This window comes from Macrotis lagotis, chromosome 7 (assembly GCF_037893015.1).
Source record: "Macrotis lagotis isolate mMagLag1 chromosome 7, bilby.v1.9.chrom.fasta, whole genome shotgun sequence".
NCBI lineage: Eukaryota > Metazoa > Chordata > Mammalia > Peramelemorphia > Peramelidae > Macrotis > Macrotis lagotis.
In genome coordinates this window covers 200,777,419-200,799,010 of record NC_133664.1, presented here as the reverse complement: position 1 = coordinate 200,799,010, position 21,592 = coordinate 200,777,419, and the positions used below count along the sequence as shown (strand labels likewise).

Genomic DNA, 21,592 nt, shown 5'->3' with positions numbered 1-21,592 from the left:
CCTGAGCCCTCACCCATCCCCCAAGCCTCACCTTGGCTCCTTCCCAGCAAAGCCAGTGTCTGGGAGGAGGAGAGAGAAGGGAAGGAGATGGTTTGGGCAAAAGGGAGGAGAGGGGTGGAGCAAGGAAGGGTTACCTGCATCAACAAGCAGGGAGGGACAACACACATTCTCCAAATACTTCCTCTCCCCTGCCTGAGGCAGGATTGAACCAGTAGCCCACCCTAAAGGATGCTCTTTCCATTCTACCTCTACTTAGGAAGATTCCCCCTTATTCCCAAAGGCAAATTATGTCTCATTCTTTACTTGCTCAGTTTCCAGAAGTTGGGGAACCACTTAGCTGCTGTGGTCTCCGTCCCCCTCTAATCCCATGTGCCCCTAACCCCTAATCTTCCCAACTGTCTTCTGGTTATGTTCATCTTCCTCACTCCATCACCCAATTCACCTTTTGCACAAATGTCTCTCTTCCTTTCCTTTCCCTTTGTTTTCCTCCCATTCTCTTTATCTACTTCCTTTTTCTTTTGGTTCTCTCCCCTCCAGCATCTAGAATCCTTGAGTTTCCTGGTTCCTTGCCATATGTGACCTCTTTGGTTCTCAGTTCCCTCATTTGAAAAAGGAAGGAATTTTATTAGATGTATTGAAAATGTATTGAAGGACTTGTAAGAGATAATTGATGAAGTTTCTTCTGCTCTAAATTCTATGATGCTATAATCTCTACATCTCTCATTCTCATTTACTTTCTCTGTCCCTGGCTGTCCTTAATTCAAAGTTCCTATTCTTTTAACCTTCTTTTCCCTCTCCCTTTCTTTTTGCTTTTGTCTCTTTTTACCTGTTTTTCTTTTCTTCCTGATAGTCCATTCATCTCACTGTGCGAACCCCCAGACTCTCTTGATGTCTCCAAGCTTCTTTCACAGTCTGCAGTTCTTTGGACTCTCTATTCTATGCCCACCTTCCTCCCCACCAGGCCAGGCTCCTCCTCTGCTCCTCCCCCTAGCCCAGCTCACCTTTAATTGAGATGCTAATGAGGCTTCTGTCACTTCTATCCTGCGCGGGCTGGCTGGCCAGGCCACTGCACCTGTCAGGTGAGGGGGAGGAGAGACCCAGCTGCCAGATTCAACTGGAAAGAAACCGGTCCCTGCCTAACTACCACTTGGGAGTAGGGAGCAGGAGACAGCTCAGACCTCCTGGAACCCACAGTCCCTGAGGCTCAAGAAAGCTGAGAAGAAACCTGAGTGGGTAACACAGAGACAGAGGAGATAGGACATACTAAAATTGGGGAGGAGGGGAGTAAGAGAGAAAGGAAGAGATGTAAAGAGACAGTGAAGAAGAGACAGATAGGCAAAGGGACAGAGACAGTGACAGATTAGCCTGGAGTGAAAGAGACAGAAAAAATAGAGAAAGACCTTTAGGATAGAAATAGGAGAACCTGGGACAGAAGAGAGTAGCTAAAAATTAGTCAGACAACTTTAGACAAGTACTCACTCTAAAGAGTCAAAAACAGCTGACAGAGAAGGAAGAAGTGAAGCAACTACCCCAGGACTGGAACTAACCCGTCCAAACCAGCAAATTAGTTGGTTCCAGAGGAAAAGCAGGAAAGGGTGAGTAGGTGGAGAGGAGTGGGATTGCCCTCTCTCCTACTCCCTTCTCCACCATTCCAAGGAGGTTTGGTCCCACACCCAGCCTGGGGAAAGGAAGAGTCTAGGTGAATGATAATGGAGGTAGTAGGCAAGTCAATAGCTTTATCCTGACTTACATTATCTACTTCCAATCCAAGGCTCCATGAAGGAGGAAAAACTTGAGCATGAGGGGCAGTGCTCCAGACCAGGAGGACCCCAAGAGGAGGAAGAGGAAGGTTTGATTGAGTTCCACTGTTCCTACCAAGAGCTCTTCCAGTTTTTCTGCAACAATACCACCATCCATGGTGCCATCCGCCTGGTTTGCTCCAAGCACAATCGAATGAAGACAGCCTTCTGGGCTGTGCTGTGGCTTGCTACCTTTGGTATGATGTACTGGCAGTTTGGGCTGCTTTTTGGGGAGTACTTCAGCTTTCCCGTTAGTCTCAACATCAACCTCAATTCTGAAAAACTCGTCTTCCCTGCGGTCACTGTCTGCACTCTCAACCCATACAGGTCAGTCTGCCCTTATTCTCTTGGTAGTTAAACCATAGCTTCTATCTCATCAGGCTCTACCACCCCTTCTGCCATTGATAAATTCTGATTCCCACTGGAGCAACTTTTAGACAGACCCTGACTTCAAGTAGAATTAAGTGCTCCAATCCCCCTTTGCAACTTATTCTGGCTAGCATTGAATCCCTGGGTTCAAAGGTTGGCTCAAATGCTCATAAGCTATATGACCTTGGACAAATCATTTAACCTCTCTGAACTTCAGTATCCTCATCTGTTAAAAAAGGACAATGATACTTGAATATTCTACCACATATAATTATTGTGTTCCCTAAACCTTAAAGCATTATGCTTTTGAACAGGGTAAAACTCTGTTTCACACTTTCCCCCCCCCCCTCCCCTTTCCAAACCAAGAAGAGAAGAGGGGAACCTCTTTAACCTCAAAAGAGAGAAGTTGATGGGGAAGAGGGGTAGGAACTGGAGATGGATGATTGGTGCTGGCAGAAACCAGAGGACCTTCTTCCTTTGGGGAGTGGATTTCTTTAAAGGATGGTAATAGTGGCTGGAGTTGGAAGTTCAAAACATTAGTGAAGCCACTGGTGGATGAAAGGAAGTTAAGGGAATGGAAGGTGAATAGCAGAGGGAGAATGGAAGACCAAGAAAGCCTCTCTCTTAAAATAAGTCTGGCCCGAATGCCCAAGTTATAGGGTTGACTTGGAAGTGACCGATTCCAGTCCATAGTATTATACTGTAATCACAGTGTTGCTTCCCATACTAGAGGTATGGGTACCTTTTAGTCTGGAGGAAGTTCTTTGACTTCCTCTTTCTCCTTGGACTCCTCTATTTTTCACAAGTTATGTTACCTTATTTGATCTCCTTCATCTACTTTAAACTCTACCTCCTCATGAACCTACTATCTCCTTGGATCCCTTTCCCTCATGACCCCTTCCTTCCTTCTGGCCATCCTTGGAATCCAGTTTGGAAGCTTTTGAGTTCTATTATTTCCCTTTGCCAATTTTTGACTTGGAGGCTGAAGTTAACAACAGAAGGTAGGTAGGAGACAAATGTGTTGTGCATATGTTGTATGTATGCTATTTTTGACACATTAGAATGAGTGATTTTCTAAAATTTACTAATTTTTAGTTTTTCTCTTCTGTTCCAAGTTCTCCTTTCTTTATCCTACTCATTCATTCTCTCTCTATACATACATACATATATATATATATATATAACTTGTACACATGGAAGTGTATGTATGTATGTATACATATAAACTTATTCAGCAAATATAGTTTATTTATAAATATGAACTTTATTATTATGAATTTATTAATATGAAAAGACACAGTCTCTGCCTTTCAGAATCTTATGTACATATATGGTTTTGTTTTGGGGACAGTATATGCATATATACACATATATTTATTATGAATATGACTGAGGGTGGGGAATTTTCATGGGCAGGTTAAGTGACTATTCTGGTAAATGAATGTGGAGGATAGAAGTCTTCTGGTATGTCTTCTATCAAGTTCACAGAGACCTAATGGATTTTAGTGAAGGGGCAAGCTGATGGAGCCATTGAACTGAGTTCATTGGGGCCATAGACAATAACTGTGTGACTCTGGGCAAGTCATTTAACCCTGTTTGCCTTAGGTTCCCCATTTATAGAATGAACTGGAGAAGGAAACAAGAAACCACTCCAGGATCTTTACTAAGAAAATCCCAAATGGGGTAATGAAGAGTTGGTCACAACTGAAATGACTTATTAACAATGAATAGTAGAACAGGGTCCAGACTTGATGTGTCCTTGACCTCCATTTGTTAGTGTAGGAGCTATAAGCCTTTGGAGGATGAAGGGATGGATGGAGAGATGTGTAGAGGAAGGCATATTTAATTAGTGCTATTTAGAATTATGCTCACATGATTTACACAGCATTATATTTTTTCATGTGTGACAAGATTCCCTCTAGGACCAAGTCCTTTCCTCCCCTTTTACCTCCCCCCCAACTTGTAGGTCTTTTTGTTGTTCAGTTGTGTCTAACTCCTTGTGGTACCATTTGGGTTTTTTTGGCAGAGCTACTGGAGTGGTTTGCCATTTCCTCCTCCACTCATTTTACAGATGAGGAAATGGAGGCAAATAGAGTGGAGTGACTTGTCCAAGTCACACAAGCTAGTAAGTGTCTGAGGCCAGATTTAAACTCCAAGGCACCTAGCTGTCCTTAAGGCCATTTTTTTAGTCCCTATTTCCTCTTCCTTTGATAGCTCAAGGCTGGTCTCCACTGAACCATCCCACCCACCCCCCTCCTTTTTATTTTTTGGTTCCTAAATTGCCTAGCCCATGCTTCCCTAAACCTAGGATCCTTAACATTTGAGGGGTGCGGTGGGGAGACAGAGTGGTATAACTGGTTAGAGATGCAAATTTGGACCCTTGGACTTCTGTTAAACCACTTGACCTTGAAGGCACACCTAGGTTAGAGGATCACTTTGCCTGAGGCAAGAGAATGGGAGAAGATGGGAGGAGTTGTTAAATACTTGTGTTTTTCACTAAAGAAGTAAATGAAAGAAGCTTTGACCAATCAATTCTCGAGTACTGGATTTATTGTGTACTCTGTTAGGTGGAGGTGGGTGAGAATACACAGAAGTTTTGGGTTTGTGCCCTCAAGGAAGTTGCCTCCTCTTTGGGGAACCCAAACACATTAAAAGTTAAATAACAATGTGAGACTATATAGGTTTCAAAACAGAAGTACTAAAGAGCTACCAGCCTTTGATAAAAAGGGAGGAAGAGATCTCTGTGGGCTGGGATAGTCCAAAATAGCTTACCAAAAGAAGTGATATTTGTATTGGAACTTGAAAAACTGGCAAGCCTGGGAGAGGTAGAAAGGGGAGAAGGAGGGAAGTCATTCCAGATTAGAGGAATGGTGTCCTTCCTTAATTCAAGAGATGCAAGAGAAGGATGTGAGAGAGGGAGGGAGGGAAGGAGAAGGAAAGAAGGGAACTATGCCAGCAGAGAACATGGTGGCTTGACTTGTAGGTTGAGAGAGAGAGAGAGAGAGAGAGAGAGAGAGAGAGAGAGAGAGAGAGAGAGAGAGTAGGGAAGGGCAGGTTTAGACAGGTTATATGGGTGATGACCTAGGTCTGAATCAGAGTGGAAGAACAAATGAAGGAAGGAGAGATGGGTGATATCACTGGAGAAGAAGTAGATTGTGCTAATGGATGAAATATGAAAATAAGGAGGGTGAGAAGCTGAGCAGATATCTATGTATGGGCATACAGCATCTGTCCTCTCAATGAATTCCAATCAAAGATACACCTTACCTCTGTCTTGGGCCTGGAGAACTGGGAGGGCATATGAAAGCAGTTTGGATAGCTGATGGAAGAAAGGATGAAATCATATAGCAAAGAAAAGAAGAGTGTTAATCCTTTAGCTTGTAAAAGAGATGACTGAAGATTGGGGAGGAAATTATTTCAGCACTTTTTTTTGGTCATTGACATATTTTTATCATTTAAAGGAGACTGGTTGAGTTCTGTTTTCACTGAAATAAGAGCAAAAGGAAATTATTCCTTAGCCACCAGAGAACTTAGGGTAAATTTAAGGAAGTAGTTGGGAGTTCTTAAGGCAATGAAATGAAATGTCAAAAGAGTTCATAGTACCTTTTTCGATGGAGAAAGAAGGGCAGGGAGACTCAGGAAGACCTTCCACCTTCCCTACACCCCCCCAAGAGAAAAGATCATAAAGAGATGGAGAGACTCTCTAGTCATTGAGTACCAAGATTTTGGACACCCACCTTATACTTAAAAGTCATTATATGTCCCTGATATTCTGATCCAATTTCAGGGGAAAAAGTGGAGGTTTTGCAAAAGAGTTATCCTTTGTCAGACAAGGTGTACTAATTCATGGTTGAAGAATTATGGTCACCTCAGTTTTATAGGGGATGAGATGTGGTAGGGAGAAGGATTATAAGATCTTAAAGAAGGAAAGGACCTTAGTTAAAGCTTACCTAGTTTGAAATAGTAGCATGCATTCATCAACTATTCATCAACTTCCCTTGATAAGCAACATACAAGAGAGTTGAACATGCAGTCAGAAAACCTAGAGATGAATTCTAATTCTGACACACTCACTGTAAGACCTGGGGGCAAGTCATTTCACTTGCCTAATCTGCAAAATCAGTATCATACTATTTGTACCACCTCCCATGACTGCTGCAATGTTAATGATCACCTTTTAAGTCAATCTCTTCCAGTTTTATCTCTTGAGCTCAACCCTCTGGCTCTCTAGGTCTCCTCCATTCTATTTATGATTCTGCTAATCTTTTCAGTTGTGTGATATGAAATTTCTGTTCTATATTTTCCCCAAATTCTCTTCTTTTTCCTCTTTTTTTCTTTTTCCTTTCCGTAGATGAAATTGAATTTTGTTCTGAGGAAATTAATTAGGTGGAAATTATAGGGAGGTAAATTTTTACAGCAACAACAATAACAAAAAAATCTTTTTAAAAGTGTTTTAAAATAAAATTTTATTGATACTTTTTGTTTTTGAAAAACAACTTTGCAACATATTTCTATGTCCCTTCTTCCTAGCAGTAATTCCTTGTACCAAATAATTAAAAAAAGAGAGAAAAAATCATTTCAGCACAGCAAACCAACATATTATCAGAGTTCATTAGCATATTTGATATTCTATATCCATATTCCCTCCTTCCCTCCACCTCTTTGAAAAAAGGAGGGAAATGAATTTTTTCATCTTTTTTTGGGTCTAGGTTTGCTTATTAACTTACACAGTATTCATGCTGCAAAATTGTAATGACCATACTTGGTCAAAGAGAAGTGATCCCCTACTTCTCTGAAGAGGTTGGGAAAAGGGGATTATAAATGTGAAATATTTACACACACACACACACACACACACACACACACACACACGTGACTTTTTCAATATATTAGTTAAACTGAGTTCCTCCCTTTTAAAATTATTTTTTAAGCAAGATGGCAGCATTCAGTCTTATAAAAAAGAATAAACATCCAGAAGTACCCAACAGTGGAATGGATTACTTCATTCATTTATTTTATTCAGTAAATAGTCAGTGAGTATAGTTAGGTGGTGCAGTGGATGGAGTGCTGTTTCCAAAGTCAAATCTGGCCTCAGACATTTACTAGCTCTGTGACTCTGGGCAAGTCACTTTGATGAAGAATTCATTGAGAGACAATGACCCAGAGCTGTGAGGGACAGAGAAGTTGGACTATGCTGACTTCCAGGAACTAGCAACTTGTGAAAATAGAGGTAAAGATTTTTAAAGGAAAAGACAAGCAAGGAGGCGAGCTTTGAGGAATTGGGGAGGTACTAGGAAAAGATACTTCTGTGAAAGTATGGTTTAGGGAATCAGCCCAGAAATAGTTAAGGATAGTTCATTACTTGGACAACATTTTGTTCTCATGATATATGGGTAGATTTCTGACAGAGATGTGAGATAGTTTTTAAAAATTTAAAAAAATTTTTTTGAGATAATCTTTATCAGCTCAAGGAGAGGTGCAAAACAACAAGTTTTTCCAGAGATGTTACAAAAACATATTATTCCTTTAAGTCAACAAGGAAAAGGAAAAGTTAACTATTTGGTAGCATAACCTTTCCCGATGTCTAGCATTTCCTTGGCATCAACTTAACCCTGTTTGCTTCAGTTTCCTCATCTGTAAAATGATCCAGAGAAGAAAATGACAAACTTCTCTAGTATTTTTGCCAAAAAATTCCAAGTTGGGTCAGGAAGAGTTGGACATGACTGGAACAACAACAAACATGCCATAGGGGATATAAAGATAAATAGAACCCTATTCCTGCTCTCACTGTCATATGAAATTCCATGTTTTACATTGTTACTTCAAGACCAACTCACCATCATTCACCAAACTCTCTTTCCATGAAGCCTACATCATTTCGTTATGTAGTAGCCCCTTTTCATCCCTGTCATCATCATTTGTCCCTTTCAGAAAACTTTCATATCTTCCTCCAGGACTTTAGCATCCGCTGCCTAGCCTTCCCCATTTTCTTTCTGATATCCTTATTAGTGACTTCAGCTTCTGACCCTTCCAATATTTTGACCTCAACCTCCTCTTCTCTGGTGACCATCAAACCAGTCTCTCAGCATGGGGGGACCTCTTTACATTCCCTTTCTCTATCCCCAATATTATACTTGTCAGTTCTAGAGAAAGTGAAAGAAGGCAGGGTGTTTGATTAGAACTGCTGCTTCTGTTCTTAGTTTCTCATTGGGGCAAGTAGGAGGTCATTCTTATAAACTCCCTACCATATTCCCCACAGGGGCTATTTTCAACCTTTCCTCCTCTTCCTCAAGCTCTATATTCCACTCTCTTCAATTCAGTTCATTAAGAATTGATTAAATACCTGTGTGACTTTTGGGGAATGTGATAAACCCTGAGGATACAAAGATAAAAACAGAATAGTGCCCACCCTCAGGGACTTTACATTCTGTTAGGGGGAAGGGAGACACAATAACATGGATGCAGGTAAGTGAGTATAAATTTTTTTTAAATACAAACTAATTTTTTGAGGGATAGGGGACCCAAACAACTAGAGGAAACAGTAAAGACCTCTGTAACAGTTGACAAGCCAAATAAAGAGAGTAGAAAGGGTGCAATGTCAGTAGTAAGTAGACCAGTTTGATGGAAACATAAGAGAAGGTGTAATTTGCCTGGAAAGATAGACTGAAGTCTGGCTGGGGAAGAAAGAACTGGAGGCTATAAACTGTAATTTGTATTTTTGCCTAGATGCAAAACTATCTCTTGAATTGGAGAACAACATTGTCAGATCTGAGCTTTAGGAATATCAACTTGATAGCAGTATGAACTGGAGGAAGAGAGTCTAGAGGCAGGGAGAGCAGTTGAGAGACAATTGCAATAATACAAATTCAGAGATTTGATTGAAGGGCTTGGACCAGGGTGGTTGTGGCATCAAGGCTAGAAAAGGGAACAGATGAAAGCTGTGGTGGTAGAATCAGACTGATTTAGCAACAGACTAGATATAGAGGAGAGAGGTTAATGAGAGTAAAGAATTGAGAATCCCTCCTTGGTTGTAAAACTGCGTTACTGGAAAAATGGTCTTGCTCAGAAATAGGTATGTAAAGGAGTCAGGTTGGTTTAGGGAGAAAGAATAAATTGTATTTTGGACTTTTTGAATTTGAGGGATATTGTCATGGAGATGTCTAGGAAGACTGTTTGGGACATGAGACTGGAGGTCAGAAAAGATGAAAGCTGGATATGGAGATTTGTATAAATGGCTAAGAGACATGTGAGTTGATAAGATCAGGTAGAGGAAGAATGGAGAGAGAGAAGAGTAGAAAATCTGAGACAGAGCTGAACAGTATTTTCACATCCAGGGGCTGGACATGGATAATGATCCTGTAAAGGTGACAGAGAAAGATTGATCTGAGAAGAGAGAGGAGAGTGTATCTAGAAGGAGCAGCTGGGCAGGATTACAGGCAACAAAGAAATAGCAGTTAGTTGATAAAACTACAGGTGTCCTTTATAGACAGATTGTTCTGGCCATTTTCCCAGTATAACATAGAGATGGGGAACCATTTTTCTGCCAATGGCCAAAACTGAAAAATTAGACTGCTATACAGATTACAAATAAGAATCATTGATTTATTTTTTTTAAAAATCTGACCTGTAATGTCATTGGGAGGAATCTCTATTAGTAACTCCTCTGCAATTCATATTTTTTAGAGAGTTGCACTGCTAATTGAGAAGTTAAGGAACTTATAGGATCACATAGAAAGTATTGAACCCATGTCAGAACAAAATCAAAACTCCTAATTCCTAATCTAAGTAGCTCATTTATTTTAATTTAATACACATATTATTAATATATATATATATATATATAGAGAGAGAGAGAGAGAGAGAGAGAGAGAGAGAGAGCCTTTTTATCTCTCCCATCCATACATCACTCTCTCACTCTCCCTCAAGGTCCACCCAATTGAGAATGAAAGAACATATATAGTCAAGGAACATGAATTCCCACATTGGCCATGTCTAAATAAATATTAAAAAAAAATCTTATACATGATTGATTATTTTACTGTTCAGAGTAAAGTTTGTCTTGAAAGTTTGTCTTTATAGAGCACTGGTCTTGGAGTCAGAAGGATGGGAGTTTGAATCTGACATCAGACACTTGACACTTACTAGTGTGACTCTGGGCCAGTCACTTAACCCTGACTACCTCACATCCTGGGCCATCTCCAGTTATCTTGATTCCTATCTGGCCACTGGACCCAGATGGCTCTGGAAGAGAAAGTGAGGCTGGTGACTTAGCACAGCAGCCTCCTCACTCAAATCCAATTCATGTTCTTGTCATTACATCACCTCTCTGATGTCATGATCTTCTTTGAGAACAAGGACAAACATCATCATCATAATTACCACTAAAACTTCCTAGATTTATTGAATTTTTGAGTTCCACCTAGGGTTGTTTTGGCAGCACCAGACCAAATGATTAAAGGCTGGAAGGCTGGATGTTCCACCCTGGTTTAATAAAAGAGACAGGTATATATTAAACAGAAATAAAAATATACAATGAGCCAAGTGTGAATGACTATGGTATACAGTATAAGGCTTCTGGAGTGAATAGATAAAATTGTGAATGACTGGTATAAGATTCAGCAGTAAATAGATACACATGAGAATAGGGAATTTTATTTGCTATCTTGAAATGTGAATATTTATTGAATGAACTTTTCTTTCCATCAAACTAAAGACGTGAATTTTAGCTAAAGAAACTTAATTTTTAAAATTGCAACCAAACTTGACTTTGAAATACAAACTTTTAAAATGAGACACAAAACAAAACTTATTTGGAGTTATAGTGTGTCTGAGCACAAATCCCACATACATGCCTACTGAAGACCCTTTGCTAAATCTTAAAGGGATAACTACAAAAATGAGATTGACCCTCTTCTCAAGGAAGTGTTTTTATTATTAAGTTGTTGAGTTATATTTCACTCATCAGAACACTATGGACCAGAGCATACCAGGCCTCCACTACCTCTTGAAGTCTGTCTAATTTCATGTTTATTGTTTCCATTCTATTTCATCCTCTGTGAATCTTTTTTCTTTTTGTCTTCAATCTTTCCCATTACATTCTAATAAGCGAAACACACACACACACACACACACACACACACACACACACACACACAGACAAGTGATACCCTGGGAGGGATACTTTGGTTTGGAAAAGAGAATAGATTGACCCACCATTTCCTGTAGCAATGGAAATATTGTTTTGATTATGGTTCTAGAGCTGGAAAAAAGTCAGGGCAAAAGAAGGAGGGGAGACAAGCAGATTGGAATGAATGTCAGGAAAATGTAGAGTGAAACATGAAATGCTTCAACTATGATCTGGAACCAGCTTAGATGTAGTGAGATACATTCACCAGTTAGAACAGCAAAAGGTGAAAAGTAAGTCATTCAGATCATGGTCTAGATCCCTGTCACCTACAGATGAGAAAGTTGTAATGAAATGAAATGATCAGGGTGAATGGATGAGAGGGGATCACAAGAAGTTCTTTGATAATATATAAATGACACTTATAGAAGACTTTAATGGTTATTGGTTAGAGCCTTCATTTTAAGTTCCTTCAACAAACTCTGATGAAATAAGACATTCAGGTTTGGACATTATATAGAGTGTAATCTCATGATATGAAAATGTTTGGGGACTCAGGATCCTTTGGATCCTCTCTGTCTCCAGTCTTGGAAAAAGTGAAGAAAAAAGAAAATGTTTCAAATTGCCCTATTCAGGTGTTCCTATTCCTTAGAAGAAATCATGCACTCAGTGGGGAGGGAGTCAAACTGGTAAACAGTTCTTCAATAAATGTTGTCAATTGACTAACTACAAAATTTATCTGTTTCCACAGTCCAATTCATGCTTCACCTCTGCCCTGTTCTCATTGCCCCCTCTGTGAAAACTTTGGGGTAACATGAAGATCAGGGTCCATGAAGTACAGAACAGGGAATTGAAAACCAAATAATTGAGTTCAAAATCAAGGATCTGAACACTTACTAGGTCACTGATTTTTGTAGTCATTGCACCTCTCTGGGACTCATAGGTAATATAAGAGATTTGGTTTAGATTAGAGGTTCTTAGCCTTTTTGACTTTATTTATAATAAGAGGGAATGCTAAATTTCAGTTAGAGGTAAATGAAAATAAAAATATAATTTTTCCCCCATCCAAGTTCATGTATTCCCCGAATCTTTCTAAAGACCTCTTTGATAAGACTAAGAACCCTTGAGGCAAATGATTCTAACATTCCCCTTCAGCAAAAGGAACTGCTAATCCATCTCATTAGCTAGGGGAAGTTTTGCATTTCTCTCCTTCATAATTCTATGATTCTATGAACAGGGGAGTCACCTCTAGTTATCTAAATATGTACAGAGAGAGATTCTTTTCACTTAATTTAATAACTTTCCTTGGAATACTGGTAGTCTCTTAAAATTTCTAATATTATTTTATTTTATTTTTTCCAATTACATGCAAAGATAGTTTTCAACATTCATCTTTTTGTAAGCTTTTGAATACCACATTTTTCTAATATCCCTCCTTCTCTAACCGTTCCTCCATGGCAGCGAACAATCTGATATAGGTTGTACATGTGCAATTAAAAAGTAAACATAATATACTTTGTTCTTCATGGAGACTCTAAGGTTTTCTTTGGATGTGGGTAGCATTTTCTATCACAAGTCTTTTAGAATTGTCCTTGATCACTGAACTGCTGAGAGAAGTTGAGTACATCATAGGTGATCATCTCACAGTGTTGCTGTTCATGTGTAGGATATTCTGGTTCTGCTCACTTTACTCAGCATCAGTTCATCAAGGTTTTCCAGGCTTTTCTGAAATCTGACTTTTTATGACTTCTTACAATACCCCATCACATTCATATGTCATAATTTGTTCAGCCATTCCCCAAATGATGGGCATTCCATATATGTCTAATCCTTTGTCACTTTGCTGCTATAAATATGTTTGCATGTCAGTTTTTCCCCCGTTTTTATGATCTCTTTGGGATACAGACCTAGTAGTGGTGATTGATGTTTGATGATTGATGATGATAATTATCCATTTTAGAAGAAGATCATGATATCAGGAAGGTGAATTGGATTTGAGTGAGGGGAGTGCTGTTCTAAGTCACCAGTCTCACTTTCTCCTTCAGAGTCATCTGGCTCCAGTGGCCAAATATGAATGAGGACAACTGGAGATAGCCCTGGATGCAAATGACTTGCCCAAGGTCACACACAACTAGTAAATATCTGAGGTCATATTTGAACTCAGGTCCTCCTGAATTCAGAGTTAATGCTCTACCAAACTGTACCATCTAGCTGCCCATACCTAGTATTGGCATTGCTGGATCAAAGGTTATGTACAGTTTTATTACCCTTTGGGCATGGTTTCCAAATTGCTCTCCAGAATGGTTGGATCAGTTCACAACTCCACCAAACAGAGCATTAATGCCTCAGTTTTCCTGCATCTTCAACAATGATCATTTTTCTTTTTTTGTCATTTTAGCCAATCTGGTGTGAGGTAGTCACCTCACAGTTGTTTGATTTTAATTTCTCTTTTTCTTTTCTTTTTTCTTTTTTGGTTTTTCAAGGCAACAGGGTTAAGTCATTTCTCTAATAATGATTTAACATTTTTTCATATGACTATAGATAACTTTAATTTCTTCATCTGAAAACTACCTGTTCATATCCTTTGAACACTTATCATTTGGAGGATGAATTGTATTCTTATAAATTTGACCCATTTCTTTGTATATTTTAGAAATGAGTCCTTTATCAGAAACACTAGCAGTGAAAATTGTTTCCCAGTTTTCTGCATTACATTGGTAGTCTCCTTTATTTATTTTTTCATCTCTTTATTCATCCATTTATTTCCTTTTCTATTTATTTATTTATTTCTCTTAAGGATATTTGCTTGTTTTTCCAACAACATGCAGCAATAGTTTTCGCCACTCGTTCTTTTTTTTTTTTTTTTGGCAAGGTTTTGAATTTCACATTTTTCTCCCTCCTTCCCTTCCCTCCCCCCTCTCCAATCTGATATACCTACATGGGTAATTATGTTACTGGTAGACCTCCTACAAGAAACTTATGTCTTCTCCAGGTACACTAAGGTCCAAGAGGAGTTGGAAGAACTGGATCGCATTACAGAACAGACACTTTTTAACCTTTACAAGTACAACTCATCACATATCCCCTCCAACAAGCCTCGAAGCCGACGTGAGCTCCCAAACCCCCTACCCTATCCTTTAGTTAGGTTTCCTGACTCCCAGTCCTCACACCATCACCGAAGTGGAGCCTCTGGTGTCCGGGAGAACAACCCTCAGGTGGATAAGAATGACTGGAGGATTGGTTTTATCCTGGTAAGATCTTGCTCAGACTCTTGTCTTTATCCATTCCTTGATAACCCCCATTTCCAGGTTTCTTTGCCCCATTCTACCCCCGCAATTCCCTATTCCATTCTCTTTCCTTGGTAAGCTCCAATCTCCTGGTCCTACCCACTCATTATTCTTTCCTTTATCTAATAAATATTGATTGAGCATATATTATATGAAAGACATTGTACAGAATGCTGCAGGACTCACAAAAATGAATATAAAACTTAGAACCCTAACCATATCAGAGCATTTGAGGGACATTGAACTATTTGGGGATTAGATCATGACCAAATGACTTAAGAGGAGTATAAGACACATGAGCAAATATGATTTATATAAGACTGAATACAATTTGTACTCCTAAGAGGAATGCAAGATAATACACACATTACTTACAGAACATAATTTGGGTCATTAGGGAAATTAAGACATTTGAGATGTTCCTTGAAGAATGAATAGACTTTCCCAGTCCACTCTTATGAGCAGGGTTGTAACAAGGTATGGTGACCAGGACTATGTCTCAGATTACTAGAATTTAGAGAGCATTGACAGCATTTGCAATATTTTCGCAAAGTAGGCATGGACAATTTAGCATTTTGTTAGCAAGAATTATTGTTAAAAGGAGCTTCCTGCAACTTGGGTGAACTTGTATTCACCTTTGGATGACCTCAGTAGTGCGCCAGGGTCTCTCCTCAAGATGACCACAACCAAGGTAAGCTTCTTCTTCCCCTCCTCTCCACCAAGTCTCCCTGGGCTATTTATGAGTCTTCATTTCATACAGTTCATGCTGCTTACTCCAATTGCAAAAATTACTACTTATGACTCTGCTTCTTGGTTCTGCCTCCATTAATTGCTCATACTTGCACCTCCTATCTACTCCTTTAGTTTCAAATGTTTTTAGTCTAGTGACAGGACCTTTCTTCTCTTTTTTCTCTTCCTTTTGCTTTCTTGACTTCTTGTTTCCTTCAATCAACAAGACTACCAGTGTAATGCAGAAAACTGGGAAACAATTTTCACAGCTAGTATTTCTGACAAAGGACTCATTTCTAAAAATATACAAAGAAATGAGTCAAATTTATAGGAATACAATTCATCCTCCAATTGATAAGTGGTCAGAAGATATGAACAGGAGGCTAGAGCCTTGGCCCTTCTACCCCACTGATTAGTGGTTAAAAAAACTAAATCGGTGCTGCTTTTTCCTTTGTGAATAATTGTTGATATAGTCACAGTTTGCAAAATATTTATTTGGCTCTTTGAATTGCAGATTTAAATCTATTTTGGAAAATCTCCTTATAAAGAAACAATGTCCATGAATCTTTTGGGTGTCATGTTTCTCTTTGGTGGTCAGTCTGGTGAAGCCTCTGGATTGTCTTTTTCAGAACTATATTTTTAATTGCCTTAACTATTCATTAAAAGGAAGTCAATTATATTGAAATTAAGATGTAATTATTTCCTTATCAAAAGTCACGGACCTCCTGAAATCATTAGTATGACTTTTGTGTGGTTTTGGGACCAACCCAAGACCAAGGTGAAGGATTCTGCTGGAGCACTTTACATTAAGGGTAGCCACTTTCTCTGACCTGGTCACCTTGAAACTCCAACTGGAAATAGCAGTTAAATTCAGATTAGGGGCAAGATAACAAGCCTGTAAAAAAAGGTAGAAAGAGAAGAATAAGAGGGAAAGAAAAGAAGAAAGTACACAAAGGAGAAAGTGATGGTCCCTACCATCAGTGACTTCAGAGATGACTCAGTGATTACCAATTTTAGGCATTTAGTCTAATAGAAATAACTCAGGATTGGGATCCATTCTTTACTTGGATATCATTTCACTGTGTGACCTTGAATAAATCACCTTATTGAGGTAGAACAGTGGTTAGAGGACTGGACATGGAGTTAGGAAGAGCTGAGTTCAAATCCTCAGCAAATACCATGTGAACCTTGATAAGTCTGAGAACCTTTGTTTGCTTCAGTTTTCTGAGTCATGAAGTAGGGAATTATAAACAGCACCTACCTCCTAGAGTGGTTGTAAGGATCAAATAAGATATTTTTAAAGCATTTTGCAAACTTTTTTTTTTTTTTTTTTTTAGGTTTTTGCAAGGCATATGGGGTTAAGTTGCTTGCCCAAGGCCACACAGCTAGGTAATTATTAGGTGTCTGAGACTGGATTTGAACCCAGGTACTCCTTACTCCAGGGCCGGTGCTTTATCCACTGTGCCACCTAACTGCCCCATTTTGCAAACTTTAAAATAACATATGAATGTTTATTGATAGAGTGCTGATCTTGAAGTCAGAAAGACCTGGGCAAGTCAGTTAATCCTGAATGCCTTGCATCCAGGGCCATCTCTGGTCACTGGACCCAGATGATTCTGGAAGAGAAAGTGAGGGTGGTGACTTTGCACAGCCCCCCCCCCCCCAATCCAATTCAATTGCTTGTCAAGGCATCACCTCCCTGATGTTATGAATGAAGGACAAATATCATTAATTAATGAAAACAACAATAACAGCAACATGATCTCTTTGGACCTTCCTGATTTATAAGTAGGAAAAATAATTTATTTCCTTTTGTCCCTTACTTAACTGGTCTATCATGAAACAAGTGATCTATCAAATGAGAAAGAACTTTGAATAATAAAACAGTTCTATGCCAATTAAATATATTAAATAGTAATTATTATTATTTCGTTTCATCTATATTCCAATCTCTTTCCCTAGCTCTGTTGTCTCTATGAAGTGCTCTCTTTTCCTGCCATGGAGGTGAGCTACTAATTCTTTCCCCCATTTCCTGGATCTTGGGCTTCTGTTTTCTTTTTCTATTCTTTCTTCCTTCCCTCCCCATCACTGATTATCCTATCTCCACAATTATCCTTCTAGTGTCTCAGACCCCCAGACTTCCTTCTGGTCCCTGAGTCTATCCACCTTCTTTTACTTTTCTTGTTTTCCCTTCTAACTCATCTCTGTCATCTGTATCTCAGTGCAACAAGAACAAATCGGACTGCTTCTACCAGACCTATTCCTCAGGTGTGGATGCTGTTCGAGAGTGGTATCGCTTCCATTTCATCAACATTCTGGCTCGTCTGGATGCCCAAGATCTGAAGGAGGCTGCATTGGGTAATTTCATCTTTGCTTGTCGCTTCAATCAAGTATCCTGCAACCAAGGGTGAGTTCCTTTCCACTTTTTTCAACTCTTTCCCCACCTCCCCACTCCCACTGGCCCTCCTCTCTCTTTCCTGGGGCTGACTTTTTCCTTCCTTGTATTCAGCCCCAATGTGCCTTGATAACTTGCTGCTTTCCCAGTCTTTGTAGATATAAAGTAATAGGGTCTAAGCTTGCACCTTTGCTTTTCTTCTTTATATATATATATATATATATATATATATATATATATATATATATATATATAAATAAACATATATAAATATAAATATATATATATATAAATATATATATATATAATATATATATATAAATGATCTTCAGCAGTCCCATTACTATTTGTATAAAAATCTATTTCAACTCTGAATCCTATGATGTGTCTGAGAACTGGATTGTGTGATGGTGGTGCTGATCTGTGGAGAATTGGGGTTGAAGCGGTGCCAGAAATCTGGGCTTTCCTTTCTTTTGCCTATTCATCTGTTAAACTCCTAGGTTATTCTTATTTCTTGACTCTTCCTAGGTCCCAGAGAGGTTCCAGCCTCTGCCCAATTTCTGAAGGGGTTCAAAAAGGGAAAGCTTGTGGGAAAAATGGTATGGGTGGGTGGGAAAATCTGGTCTGTGTCCTTTCAAATTGAATGAAGAACAATATAAGGTTCAGAATGGGGAGATGCTAATATTGCTATATTGTTCCTGGTCAGACTAGACTATATCCATAGTGTAATGTTAACTTTGGGGGAATCACAGATAAGCCCGAATATGTCCAGAGGAATATGATCACACTGAAAGAGTCTAAGTTGAGGGAACTAGGGCTAGCAAGGAGAAGACATTTTGGGGGAAGGGGGAGACCAGTTGATTTCTGTACATATTTGGAGGGCTATCCAAGGGTTAGTGTGGAAGAAGGGTTAAAACATTCTAATTAGACTCAACTGGATAAGCTAGGACTAGTGGTTGGAAATTTCAGAGATACAGATTTGAATCAATGTAAGGGAGAATTTTCTAACAGTTGTGACCTTGGGATGTGGTGTGTTTCTGCTCACCAGAGGAGCACAGAAAGAAGCAGACTGAGCTGCAATTTGGCATCTGGTGCAATGGATCCCTCAGAACCCAAGGGTTCACATTAACAATGCTTTTTATTAAAAACCATTCCAATATTCCAGGGTAAAAATGAGTTTCAAGGCAATTAAAAGCAGTTCAGGAAATAAAAGTAATAGGTAAGAAGGTTAAGAGTGGTCTACAAGAAATATACTTTGCATGAGGGTCTCAGTTCCTGTCAAAGTCCTAAAAAACCACTTTGTATTAAACTTGTCCCAAGGGACGGCTAGGTGGCGAAGTGGATAGAGCACTGGCAGATAGAGCACTGACCCTGGAGTCAGGAGTACCTGAGTTTAAATCTGGCCTCAGACACTTAATAATTACCTAACTGTGTGGCCTTGGGCAAGCCACTTAATTCCATTTGCCTTACAAAAAAAAACAACTTAAAAAAAATCTTGCCCCCCAAGAGCCCACAGCTAGATTCCAGGGCAATCTCCCTGGGGGAAAGGGAGCTTAATCTGCTCCAGGTCTGAACCATAGTTAATTTGCTCATAATAATAGTGTAGGCTAGGAGTGTGACATATGTGTGTGTAGATGTGTTTGTGTGGGATGGTGGTGGGGAGGATATTGTTCCTTCAAACTTCCCTAGCTCTGCCAGTATTCTGACCTATAACAGAAGTCATTCTTGCCAGAATGTTGTAGGTAAGGGGATGACTTCTGAGTTCCTTTCCAAGTCTTAAGTTTTTCATCTGCTTGTACAAATTTAACCTTTTCCTAAATCTTCAATAGAGGGGTCTTCACTTGATCTTTCTCACCCTCTCCAAATCTCTCAGTAGGTTATTCTCTCCTAAGGTAGCATCTGACACCTGTTATACTAGTTGGCTTTGCCAAGGCTTGCAAAAAATCAGCAAGGGTCTCAGCTGCTTTGCCTCCCAGCTACCATCCCCACTCCAGCTGTCTTGTGACACCCTTCTCTCCCCATTTCCTCCACTTTTCCAAGTCACATGTTTTCTTTTCTAACTCTAAGCTGGTGTTTGTTTAAGGACAGATCTCTCCACCTGGAGGGTGTGGTAGTCAGAGCACCTGGGGTTTGATCAGCCCATACCTCCCTGATACTTCAGCCTTTTTCTGACTCTCCCCAGTCACTAATCCTTTTCTCATCTCCTGACCTTGAATAGTTCTGAAGGTCTTGCTTTTTACTCTGATTCCTCCCATCATGGACTCCATGTTCCCAATAGTTCACAGTTCATCTATTCCTTGACATTTAGAATCTGTTCTTTGGGGGAATTTGGGAGGAGGGATATGAAAGAGATGAGTTTACCCTAGGATAATGCTAAAGTCAGAACGCAGAGAAAATTCAGAGGTTAAGTAGTCCAATTTTCTCATATTATAGTTGAGGAAATTTAGTTCCAGAGAAAGTAAAGGATTTGGCCATAATCACATAGCTAGTGAGTGGTAGAATCAGGATTCAGAACTCAGGTCTACTAGTTCCTAGTATATACATACAAATCCTATCTTTCTGCTTCCAAATTCTGTAAGTCACTCAGAAATAGGTACACAGATCACTGCAGCCTTGGTCTGTGAAGGATTTTCCTCATCCTTACCAACTCTCTACAACCAGACTTGGGGAGAGGATGGTTCTTCTAGCTGAAGAAATACATTAATGAAAATGATAATTTGGATTTATTATAGAACCTCATCTCAGAATTAAGAGGGTCCTTATTGGGAAGGGTTGACTCTGGTCCCCTTCCCAAACATATATTATCTCTCTTTTATCAATCCTTTGCTTTTCCTTGAGGAGTCTCTCTCTCTTCCTCTTTCCTGAATTGCTGTCATTCAGAAATTGGTTTGGGAGCAGGAATTATATGCAGGAACTGTGCTGGGTGCCTTCTCTCAGAGAATTTATATAATACTGACTCCTTGAAGAGTTAACTAACAAGGCAAAAGTTGTAAGTTACTGGAAATAATCTTCTCTTCCCTCCCCCCTCCTAAATTCCACTCTACCACTCTCATTGGCATTTATATTCTAAAAGGTAGGGATTCCTGTCTTCTTGTTTTTGTTTACCTGGTGCTCAGCACAGTGAATTAACATTTTTTAAAATTATATTGACTCTGAGTTGTCAAATGACAACCAAACAAATGGCTCCAGATAGTATAAGGTACTACAGGAGTCCAGAGAAGAGAGAGGCTCTTTTTGTCCCCAGTTCAAATCCCATTTCTTTTCCTTGACTTTTCTCTTCCTCCTCTAACCCTGTTCTCTCCTCACTGCTAAGGAATTACTCCCAATTTCATCATCCCATCTATGGAAACTGTTACACCTTCAATGGCAAGAATCACTCCAACCTCTGGATGTCCTCTACACCTGGGATCAATAATGGTAAGAGACTCTCCCCTAGCTCTAAACTTTGGGGAGCTAGAAAAGATTGGAGTGAGATAGGGATGACTTCCTTTCCCTTTATCCTTGGTGTGCTACAGTCTTCTTTTCTTAAATTCCATCTTTCCTGGTAGGTCTGTCCCTGACACTACGAACAGAGAGAAATGACTTCATTCCACTGCTATCCACAGTGACAGGGGCCAGGGTGATGGTACATGGGCAGGATGAACCTGCATTCATGGATGATGGTGGCTTCAATCTTCGGCCAGGAGTGGAGACATCTATCAGCATGAGAAAGGCATGGCTGATATGCCTAGAACCCTGGTGTGGGATGGGAGGAATATAGCAAGAACAGGAAGGAATGGTCTCTGGGATATGAAGGGCATGGATGGCAGCAAGATGGCGGGGAAGGACCCCAGCAATAACTCTTGGGGCCATAGCATGGAGGGCAGAATTGTGTCTCCTCGGTGACAAA

At 39.6% G+C, this 21,592-nt stretch overlaps 1 protein-coding gene across 3 annotated transcripts in view; it reads left to right on the top strand.

Moving 5' to 3' along the window:
• Positions 1-1,012: 1,012 nt before the first annotated feature.
• The window catches only part of SCNN1A (sodium channel epithelial 1 subunit alpha), a 30,893-nt gene continuing 10,313 nt past the window's right edge, over positions 1,013-21,592 (top strand). The window contains exons 1-6 of one of the 3 annotated variants that reach the window (XM_074194437.1): positions 1,013-1,079; positions 1,772-2,126; positions 14,285-14,543; positions 17,531-17,715; positions 21,017-21,120; positions 21,252-21,415. In XM_074194437.1, coding sequence (XP_074050538.1) covers positions 1,013-1,079; positions 1,772-2,126; positions 14,285-14,543; positions 17,531-17,715; positions 21,017-21,120; positions 21,252-21,415 — 1,134 coding nt within the window. The other 2 variants (XM_074194438.1, XM_074194440.1) reach the window with 2 other exon arrangements.